General features: G+C 32.4%; 1 protein-coding gene across 1 annotated transcript; it reads left to right on the forward strand.

Moving 5' to 3' along the window:
* Positions 1-430: 430 nt before the first annotated feature.
* Me31b (ATP-dependent RNA helicase me31b) lies at positions 431-8,847 on the forward strand. The gene is made up of 8 exons (XM_072022265.1): positions 431-715; positions 1,723-1,892; positions 2,027-2,233; positions 2,332-2,503; positions 2,584-2,734; positions 2,823-3,018; positions 3,139-3,309; positions 3,456-8,847. The coding sequence occupies exons 2-8, from the start codon at positions 1,752-1,754 to the stop codon at positions 3,750-3,752; spliced, it is 1,335 nt and encodes a 444-aa protein (XP_071878366.1). The 5' UTR covers positions 431-715; positions 1,723-1,751; the 3' UTR covers positions 3,753-8,847.
* The last annotated feature ends 2,424 nt before the right edge of the window (positions 8,848-11,271 follow it).

The following is an 11,271-nucleotide window of genomic DNA, read 5'->3' on the forward strand; positions in this document are numbered from 1 at the left end:
TAATCTACATATTTACTTTTGTTGTTAATACGTTTAAGTTCAAGTCTGTTTCCAATTTATTATTTGATTAAAGTGTTGAATAGTTCAAATCTTAATTAGTTAGGTTTATTTCTCAATTATTTAGAGCTTCATGGGTAACAACCCAAATCTGAATTCCCCAGAAGAACACACAATAAATATACCGATAAATGTTGGGGCACAAAAACTCAAGTGGTACGAAGCGAAGTTTTCTAAAAATTATAAAACAAAAGGAAAATAATAAACTAGCTAACTAACTAACTAACTATAATGGTAAATGGATCGACGTTCGATCGAGCAAGTTCGAGATACGATACGAGATACGATTTAAGAATGCGCCTTAAAGCTTCGCGTGAAATTAGGCGTCGTCATCGATAGAGTGCGCGCAATAATGTAACGGTTTCTAACCTAAGTGAGTTTACTCTTTCATGGCGCATGTCGTGTACGTTCAACGAGGAATAATTATCACCCGCATTTGACGCAGTGCGTTAGTCTCATATTACTAACGGAAAAGAACGTAATATAGTGCCGCGTATTACGCGATACGCTTTCCGAGCAAGTAATCCGTGTTAGTGCTCCGTAAGAAAGAACGCGGCGGTTAAGCACTGCAAAGAAAACTTGACATTGGAACGGCCATTTTGGCGTGTTGTTTCCTAATCGAGTGCTCAGCTCAGCATCGATATCCATCCATTTCAAGGCAAGTAGCTCTGTACTATATAAAAATTTTGTTAAACGAATGATTTTGCATTTAAGGGAATTTCGTTTTTCGTTCGGTCGTGTACATATATTCAGAAAGATTTTGGACTTGTTCCATAGAAAAGAAAATTGACTTTGCACAGATGGTCTGTACTCTGTTTTTCATCCTGCTCACAAGTATGTCTGACGGTAGTAACGTGATGTATTAACATCGACCACCAAATCAATCTTATTAGTATATTGAAAGTATGCCGTATAAATAACATGCGATTATAATATTAGTTACGATTTTCTGTTGAATATGCATATGTATAATATATAAAAATGTTACCAATATTTTAAACTTTCCGAATAAATTATCTTCGTTTTTCTCATGGATGTGATATATTTGGTAAACTTCGTTTAATTTACTCCGTAAACAATTTTGTGTCTTGTAATTGCTGTTTTTGTTAAAAGTTATATAAAGATTATGAAATACATTGAAATGATTGCAGTATTAATGTTATATTAATTTAGGCAATGTATTATAATTTTCCAAAATTCTGTTTTATGATATTATGTTGTAATTTATAAATTTAATTTCATGTTAATTCATAATAATTTTATAACGTTTTAAATGTTAATGGTGTTGTGAAATCGATATGTCTAAATGTAGTATGTATATGTTCTTCAAAATTCAAAGTTTTTCTAAACAATATCAGTAGCCAATATTGAACTGTTAAACTTCCTTATAAGGTTGAAATACATAAAAACTAGTATTCTTCCAATCAGTATACCTATGATGTTTACATTCTATTGTGATCTTTTCAACAGGTCACATATATTGATATTGCTTTTTGTTCTATGAACGTGTTAATGTTCCATTTATGTCTTATACTCGCAATTTCAAGTAACTTCATGGTAGTGTTTATTGTTTATTCTATTATAGTTAAACAATTAATTGTGTAAGACATTTATTATATATTTCAAGTAAATATTCCATTTATAAAAGAAAATTTATATTTTTAGGAAATAGATAATATTTCATCATTTCCAAAATGATGACAGAAACACATATAAATTCCAATCATGTCCTAAATTCTGGTTTGAATACCAAATCAGAAATAGACAAAATGGACGATGTGGGTTGGAAAGCCAAATTAAAAATTCCACCAAAGGACAAACGAATTAAAACTAGTGTAAGTTATATATTATAATCATTCTAATTTTACTTTTGTTATACTTTATCCGCTAATACAATTTTATGAATTTAGTTATTTTATCTATTTCTGGCTTAAATTATTAATAAAAATGTTTACACAAAAATTTTTAGGATGTTACTGATACTCGTGGCAATGAATTTGAGGAGTTTTGCCTAAAACGAGAATTATTAATGGGCATCTTTGAAAAAGGTTGGGAAAAGCCTTCCCCAATTCAAGAAGCCAGTATTCCTATTGCATTATCTGGTAAAGATATCTTGGCCCGTGCAAAAAATGGGACTGGTAAAACTGGGGCCTATTCAATTCCAGTGCTAGAACAGGTTTGCATATACTTAATTGCTCTAATATAATTAATTATGTTACTAAAACGTTTCATTGTGTTAACTTTAATATTGTTATTATTAATATATCACCTTAGGTTGATCCACGAAAAGATGTGATTCAGGCACTAGTACTTGTACCCACTAGAGAGTTAGCTCTTCAGACATCGCAAATTTGCATTGAACTGGCAAAACATATGGACATAAAAGTAATGGTAACTACTGGAGGAACAGACTTACGGGATGACATTATGAGGATTTACCAGACAGGTTTGTATTTAATGTATCTTTTTATAAGAACTAATTATAAAAATTAAAAATATTTTACTTATGATGTAACTCGTTTTTAGTACAAGTAATAATAGCAACGCCAGGAAGAATTCTTGACCTTATGGACAAGAATGTCGCAAATATGGATCATTGTAAAACTCTAGTTTTGGATGAAGCAGATAAACTACTGTCGCAAGATTTTAAAGGAATGTTGGATCATGTCATTTCCAGGTATATATTCTAGTATATAATTATTGATATCTTTTTATATTATATATATTATTGTACTTCAATTTTTTATTGTCATGCATATATTTAGATTACCACATGAACGTCAAATACTGCTGTATTCAGCTACATTTCCCCTGACAGTGAAACAATTCATGGAAAAACACTTAAGAGATCCATATGAAATTAATTTAATGGAAGAACTCACATTGAAAGGTGTAACACAATATTACGCCTTTGTACAAGAACGACAAAAAGTTCATTGTCTTAACACACTGTTCTCCAAGGTAAGGTCACTGTAAGGTCTGTTTGTTTTATATAATATATTTAATATAAAAATTTACTGAAATAAATTCTACTTTTTTTTTATCAAGTACTTCTGCCTAATTAATTTTTTGTTTTTCAAGTTGCAAATAACACAAAGCATAATATTCTGCAATTCAACACAACGTGTTGAATTACTTGCAAAGAAGATAACAGATCTTGGATATTGCTGTTATTATATACACGCGAAAATGGCGCAGGCACACCGAAATCGCGTGTTTCATGATTTTCGAGCAGGACTATGCAGAAACTTGGTAAGTGTGTAAAATTATTATATTATTAACTAAGTAAATTGTATGTGTTTATTGACTTTTTTTTAATGAAAAAGTTATCGAAGTTTAATTACAATGTTTAATTTTATGAAAAAATTTAAAGTTATATATTAATGTATTCTCTATAGGTTAGCAGTGATCTGTTTACTCGTGGTATTGATGTACAAGCTGTGAACGTCGTTATCAATTTTGACTTTCCAAAAATGGCAGAAACATACCTTCATCGTATCGGCCGATCAGGACGATTCGGTCACTTAGGTATAGCAATTAACCTAATCACATACGAAGACCGTTTTAACTTACATCGTATCGAACAAGAGCTTGGAACAGAGATTAAACCTATTCCAAAGGTAATAGATCCAAGTTTGTATGTAGCAAGACCAGAAGACAATAATAGCATGGAAGAGGGTAATGTGTCTAAGTAGTTTCGATACATCATCATGATGTTTATATGCGCTCAAAGAGTTTGAAGTGTTAAATGGTGATTGTGTGACTCGTACATGTAAGGCATACATTGCTATGCTTTGAACTCACAGAGTGAAACATTATTTCAGTCTGAAAAGTATTGTCTGGGGTGTTTAACAGTGTATAAAGACAAAACAGTGCTATGAACATTTAGATTTAAAAAAAAAGTGGTCTATATAGAAAAAAATTGAAAATTTCAATTAACATCATACTAAAACGGCGAAAACATGAATTACTTGTAAATAAGGCATACTGAGCATGAAACAGTGAACTCAGTGAATGAAGTGATGCGAATGCCGGTGCGAGTCATTCTTTGTACATAAATACATATAAATGTACATAATCTAAAGTGCGCGCCAGAGTCAAGCCATTATCAAGAGCACAACATGTAAACAAATAACATGAGTAACATAATAATCATTACATTTTACCACAAACTGTAAATATTACATGTGAGTATTCATCATTTTAATAGTAAATTTTTATACAATGGCTTCATACTTCCAAGATTTTTTTGTTCCTTAAGAAAAATGTGATGGGATGTGTGATTTAAGAAGAAACACAGCATAATGAGAGTAAACTACAGTTTAATGCTGTTTGTATCTGAATACCACAAATTAATCCATATACCCATTACTTTTGCATTACCATACTTTACATATAAATTCTTCTTAAATATATGATCACAAATTCTAAATATTATATCGATCTTAATATTTGATCATGGCTTGATTTTGCTACCTGTCAATGCTGTCATACAACTCTGAAATTCAAATCACTTTTCAAAAAAGGCGAGATAATCTTTTTTCTTTCTGTAAAGTGGTAATAGACTGTTTTAAACTTAATCTGATTTTTTTTTACGAAATTGTGATTGAGAGTCAGAGGTTGTAAAATTGACTAGTTTTATATAATTATTTTTTATAAATAACTGGCTGGTGGCATTTGTCGAAGTTAGGGATTCTATGTAAGATGTCTATTAAATATTTGTGTCTACTGTAATTCAAAATTGTTCCACCAATTGATATATGAGTAATGACATTATCTAGCAAGGATTCTTTGTTACATTTAAGACACATTTTAGGTAAAACTACGAATATAAGCAAAAATGTACATATTGTAGCATAATAACAATATCATTTTCTGCAACAGATAAAGACAACTGCCAAAATAAAACGGAACGTCAGCATGGAATCCCCTTTTATTCTTGGTTTTTTTTTCTTTGATATCTGTGTACATGTTAACCATATAAAAAGGTAAAAAAATGTAGACGCATGTAAGAAGTAATTTTCCATAAAGTAAATTTCTATTGTTAATATTCTCCCATGAACGAAAAAAAGTGCACCACCAGCCAAGACGACCTAGGTTTATGGAACGAAATGTGTATACATTAATAGGCAATAGTAGCATATTTCATATTTGAAGCAAAAAATTTCAATGAGAGATATTAATGAGAAAAAGGTGATGGAAAACGGTTTGGAATGCCTTTAGACTTATAATATCAGTTTTGACGGATATTTTGCTTCTGTGGTGGAGGAAACAGGAGAGATGTCTTATGACGACTAAGATCTTGACTGCTGGAATAGAGAGTTAGTATAGTATAGTATGATCTTAAAAGTATTTGAAATTTTGCTTTAATACAAATATGGAACTAAACTTAATTTTGAATATCTATCTAATAACGCGATGGATTTTTATATGTGCAAAATTTTTAAATCTGCATGAGATAAAACACTAAGCTTTCTAATCAATATAGTTCCATATAATGTCAATATAAAATTAATATGTAATTATGCTTATTACTTAAAAACTTTGACTTTTAATTTAATATTTCGTATAGATGACACATATAAATACAATCATAATGAGTACGAATATTTGATACAAGAGTTCTATGCACTGACTCGTACGCATATCAAAGATGAAACGAAAAATCCTTTTCGTTCTCCGTTTTCATTGCCCACAATAAAATGTAAGCCTGTTTTTAGTATACGGGGTAATGCGGTTTTTGCACAAAACATTTTATATAATTCTGTTCTATTTAAGAAAAAGAAAATGATATGCTGTGAAATTATTAATTATCTGACGTATTATAAATTCTCTCTTGTATCCGCTATCTGAGCATTAATGCTGTGATTTAGTATTATAGTATTAAAAGCATTAAAAACCGTTTTTCTGTGCTGACACAAATTATAATTTCATACGTACGACGTTTCAATATTAAAAATGTGTCTGTAAACGCACGTATCAGGGTGCAACAGCATTATCTATCGATTTACACTTTTTTGCCAGTTTGAGAAAGAATGTGATTTAAGAAATTCGTTTATTATAGAAAATCTCGAAACAATTGAGTATAAGCGCGCATCGTATTGTTGCAAGAATCAGGCATTATGATGCTTGGAACGATAGAAAAAAGAGCCAGTTAATGGTAGAGAATCAATGTGTAAAACGTTCTTTGCCATGTTGGAATATAGATTCCAAAGTGGAAAGAAAAAAATTAGTTACAAAAATTGGCAGTGATTTATTGAAATAATTACGTAAACGTTGTATTTATAACAGTTTAGAGAGAAACGCATAGTGTTTTTTTCATTGTGGCTCTATCTTTTTACCGATTATTACGTTTTTTTTTCATATACGAAGTTACTTATGCTGAGAAAGAAAGAAGAAAAAGTGCATTTTCACCAATTGGATATATTGCATACAGTAACATCGTATATGAATTCCGTTCTAATATTATATTATAATCCTTTTTTGTTTCTCTCGGTCTCATTCTTTCATATTTTATTATTTTCTTCATACGGAAACATGTAATTCAGTAAGTCGGACAGTATTTTGGATAATGTCAGTTCTAAAACAAAAAGAATACTCCTACATATTCACCACAAAAATTTTACATTTGTGTTATATATATTTGTGAAAGTTCTATCATGGTTCTTTTCGCGAAGTTGTACAGACTAGGAAGACGTTCGTGTGTTCTTGGTCTTATTGACTTATAATTTAAAGCACCATTAGATCCGATACCGGAATATTTTGTGAGATATATTTTAAATCAATCTTTAAGAGAGTCAAGAATGTGCCAATGAGGAAAGAAAGAAAAAAAAAAAAGTTCTTAAACACGCTGCATGGAACTGTGCCTAATAATTTTACGTGCATCTTGATTATTTCGTAAAATGTTGTATACGTGTGTATTTGTTTATTTAGCAATTGTGCAACTGTGTCGAGCTATAACGAAAACGATAACTGTTGCAACATAAACGAATCATAAAACATGTGACTAATTGGGAATGGTCATTATAGTGTTTATCTTGACTCTTTTGAAAGACTGATATTCGTGTGAAATAAAAGTATAAATCTCTAATAGAAGCAGGGTGATAAAAAGAAAAAAAAAATTGCTGAATGCAATGCTATGCGTATAGACTGAAGGAATAAATATATATTTGTTTTGTTCTATTATTGAAACTACGACAAGTAATCTTAACTTTAAAGTTACGTCATGCTCCATGTTGTACATGGAATTTGAATCTGCAAAACCATAGAATGCATGTAATAAATATATACATACATGTATTTCTTTTTGAAGCGTTTATGCTTGTACAAGAGTCATATAGTAACTTTGTTCTTTACCATCTTGCGAATGTTCCCTCATGTCTGTCGCATAGATAATATTTCCAAGTGAAGTTCCTATACCTCATCTTGGAGAAGGAAATACCCTTGATGTGGAAACAATTGTGTGAGGGCACCTTTGTAGCGATGTGTTAATATCTGGATTATGGGATACGTAAGGGAAAAACCCTTGTCATCATCCTAAGGGTTAATAATAATCTTTAAGTATATACGATTCACTTCGTATGTGTAGTGAAGGAAATAACATCTTTACGAGACTGTGGAATGTTATATTCGTGAAACAATCTCGTACCTTCGTTGCAATTTACATTGGTTTTAACAACCAATGCCAGCGAGCTGCAACACTATAAAATAAAGCATACTTTCACAATAGGCGAAAAACATATTTGGTCTCGAACGCATATCCGAAAAATATTTTGTAGTCCACGCAGCTCGTTCATAATGTTGGGACAACATCTCCAACAATCCGTGCAGAGACTATTAAAAAGAAGAAGAAGGTGAAAAAAGAAAGAAAAGAATTCGTAAAAAAAGTACCGTCAATATTCTATTTATAACAACTATGGTCATTCATTTTCCAAAATCTCATTTTAATAGTATCTGAACGTCGAATATTCCTCAGCGACGGTACCTCGAAAGAAACACATATATTTTGCAAATTGTACCCTTTTCCGTATTGTTCACAAACAATGCAACAAATTCTTCATGACACGTTCAAACGGAATTGGTTTATCCTTTGACAAAGAAAGAGAAAGAAAAAAAAGAAACTTTTGAAATACGAATTCTCTTGTAAATGCAAGTCGTACAATACCGTATATTTGTTTCTAATGTTTTATACATGAATATGTGCACTTTAAAACCTTTTCATTCGCAAAGCAATAAGTGTCATATATTTTGAGACAATCGCACGATATTGTTCGGATTGCATGAAATTAAAAGATAAAAAGAAAATAAAAAAATAAAAAAAAAAAAAAAAAAAGAAAAGAAAAGAAGAAAAGAAAAATGAAAAATCATAAGAAATCGTATGATCCTTATCTGATCGTATGTGTTGATCGAATGTTTTTTGTATCTGAAATTTTTAAGCATTTCTGTAACTTGAGAACACCACCCCCTCTGTGTTGTTATGTACGTTCGATAACGTGAAATTGATCGCGTGCGAAAACAGAATCGAAGAAAAAAACAAAAAGATGAGATTATCTGTTATATATCAGGAACATAAATTGTTTATTTCTCAATTGTAAAGATAGGTTTGTGCCTGAATTACGAAAAGAACCTTTTTTATTTGTTTTTCATTTCTGCAAAGCACAGACCCGATCTGATGGAAAAGATTAAAAAAAGAAACAATAAAATTAAAAGGCATGTCAATGAATTTTGTTTTCGAAAGGAACAAAATAGCAAAGAAAATTTGATCCTTAATAAAATTTCCGGTTCAGTATACCACGTATATTTTCTTTCCAATCTGCCCTATTTAAATTAATCATAAAATAATATTGACATATTAAATGCGCAAAAAATATTATATATACAAGCAAGTGTTTTATACGAACACAAAGTGGATAATTAGAAGATAATTTCTACGTGTAATTACGTATAGCTGAAGTGGATAATCTGTCCAACGAATTCAAAAATATCGTGGCTAAATCTAGCTGTATCAGAACTAATCGTACAAGCATTACATTTATCTTTTACGGATTTTATCAGCTGCTATTGTTTGTTTCGCTTGCAACAAGGACGAAGAAAATCAGCTTCTTAAAAGATTCGGACGATCGATATTACGTGTAGTGATCATGAAAGTGTTCTAAATTGAAAAATTGGAAATATGTGAATTTATTACTTATTTTATATTATCTCGTATAATAATATTTTTTAAAGGGAGTTGAAGATTTTCTTTAATATACTAATCTCAAGATTTTTCAAACTTTGTTAGTTGGATGTTTTATGGATAAAAATAAAAAAGAAACATTATGCAAGCATAAGGTTTGATCGTTTGAATATTTATTAAAAAATGATGACACAAGTATATAATATAAAAAATATAATAACCAATTACTTGTTAGTACGATCCAGGATAAGAATACAAATTTATTTTATTACTATGTGTTTCTTATTTTATATGATAATAAATTCATCATATTTCATTGTCATAATTTAATAGAATTTCTTTGTTTTTTCATGAAACGATTTAGTACCGAGATAGTACCTATGCAAACACAAATAATCTACGAACAACTCGAAACGAAAGCCGTGTAATATAATTTAATTTTACAGTTACAAAAATGTTTGAACTCGTGTCTCACGAGATTAGTGATCATCGATCGAAATTAGACTAGAAGTTTCATTCACAAACGATAAATCCTCCGAACTGTTTCGCGCGATTAATCAGAAAATATTTAATGGCGCTTGCTAGGATCACTCGTGTTCTCCGATCGGTCATGGTCGGACGGGAATATGTGTTGGAAATATAATTCCTGGTTAGAAGCGACAAATATTGATACGATCGTGCAAATACAATTCCATCCTTGTAATTACATTCATCTATCCATATAGTATAATCGCGAATCTCTGTTACGGATGATCGACACGACAGCATACGAGTGTACACAAACGTGCGATCTACCGATTGCTCTCCGGAGTATATATAAATTATATCATTCTGAAGTATTCTTTTCTTCCTGCACACCGGTGGAAGACATGAAATAATACTATCAGCGATCCAACATGACACCGGTGTTGTAGCAACCAATTAACGGCCGTCTGTGATAAGTATTCACTCCCTGATCGTACTTATCGTACGATCCACGCGTCGTAAATCTACGAAACAGTCGCGTTAACGCTCGTAGTACACGCGTGCAGAGGTGTCGTGACCGGTTGCAGGGAAGAGGGGTTGCTTGAAAAATGTGGCGAGCCAGCCAAATCTCCGATAGAGCCAGCAGCGATTCGACAAACTTCCACGGCACAAATCCAACCGTTTGGTCGTCTTCCGGCTCGATGTTCTTTTTTTTTCTTGCGAGGCTTTCAGCTTCGATCCGGCAGAGGGTTGCTTTTGCGGAGAGCTGATGGAAGACGAGAAACGGGAGCATAGTTTCGGATAAGAATTATATTATCGGCTCGTTGGTGCGCTCCGAACGAGCGCTATTGATTTTAAGTAATCGCTTAAATAGCGTCAGTGGCCTGTGCAACGGGTTGCCATCGAGTGCAAACGACAGAGACAAGCGAAACCCGCGCCAGAACTTGCAATAGACGCCGTGTTCTTGCCTCCGTGGTTTCATCTTCCATTTAATTCACCTAGTTCGACTTTCTTTACAATTTCTTTACAATACTCCCGTCTTAATCAAAGAAGCTATCTGTATCTGTGAGATTTGTCGGCACTGGACAAATTGATAGAGGCTCCAAATCGAATCTCGCATGGGAACAGGAAACAGAAAGGGACTCACCGAGATGTACAGGAGGGTGAAGGGTGTATAGTTGAATTCTCGGAACATATTGGACAGGCATCGAACGTCTTTACCGGAGGGTTCTTTGAAGGCTCGCGTCCATTAAGGGTGCATTACGCGAGGGCGTACGAGCGAGAAGGCACGTGCACTTGTCGCTTCGGACGATCAATTAACCCTAAAAGGTCCTTTAGGGAAAATTCGCCGGCTATGTACGTATACGTATGTACATATGTATATATGTGTAGTACATAATGGCTGGCGCCGTTCACCGTCATCCTCCGTCGCAATGTCACCTGTACTCTCGTTGTAGGCAGATTTAGCGTCCTCCCTCTGTCTCCAACCCTCGACTTCTTCGAATGAACCTAACTTCCCTCTACGGAAGGAATACCTCCATTTTCCGTATAATTTCCACGAGAAATGACAGAAA

Source organism: Bombus fervidus, chromosome 1, assembly GCF_041682495.2.
Source record: "Bombus fervidus isolate BK054 chromosome 1, iyBomFerv1, whole genome shotgun sequence".
Classification (NCBI taxonomy): domain Eukaryota; kingdom Metazoa; phylum Arthropoda; class Insecta; order Hymenoptera; family Apidae; genus Bombus; species Bombus fervidus.

Coding starts and splice junctions, on each gene's coding strand:
- Me31b (XM_072022265.1), top strand. CDS start 1,752: ATGATGACAGAAACACATATAAATTCCAATCATGTCCTAAATTCTGGT. Junction 1,893..2,026: donor ACAAACGAATTAAAACTAGT/GTAAGTTATATA, acceptor AAAAATTTTTAG/GATGTTACTGATACTCGTGG. Junction 3,310..3,455: donor CAGGACTATGCAGAAACTTG/GTAAGTGTGTAA, acceptor TATTCTCTATAG/GTTAGCAGTGATCTGTTTAC.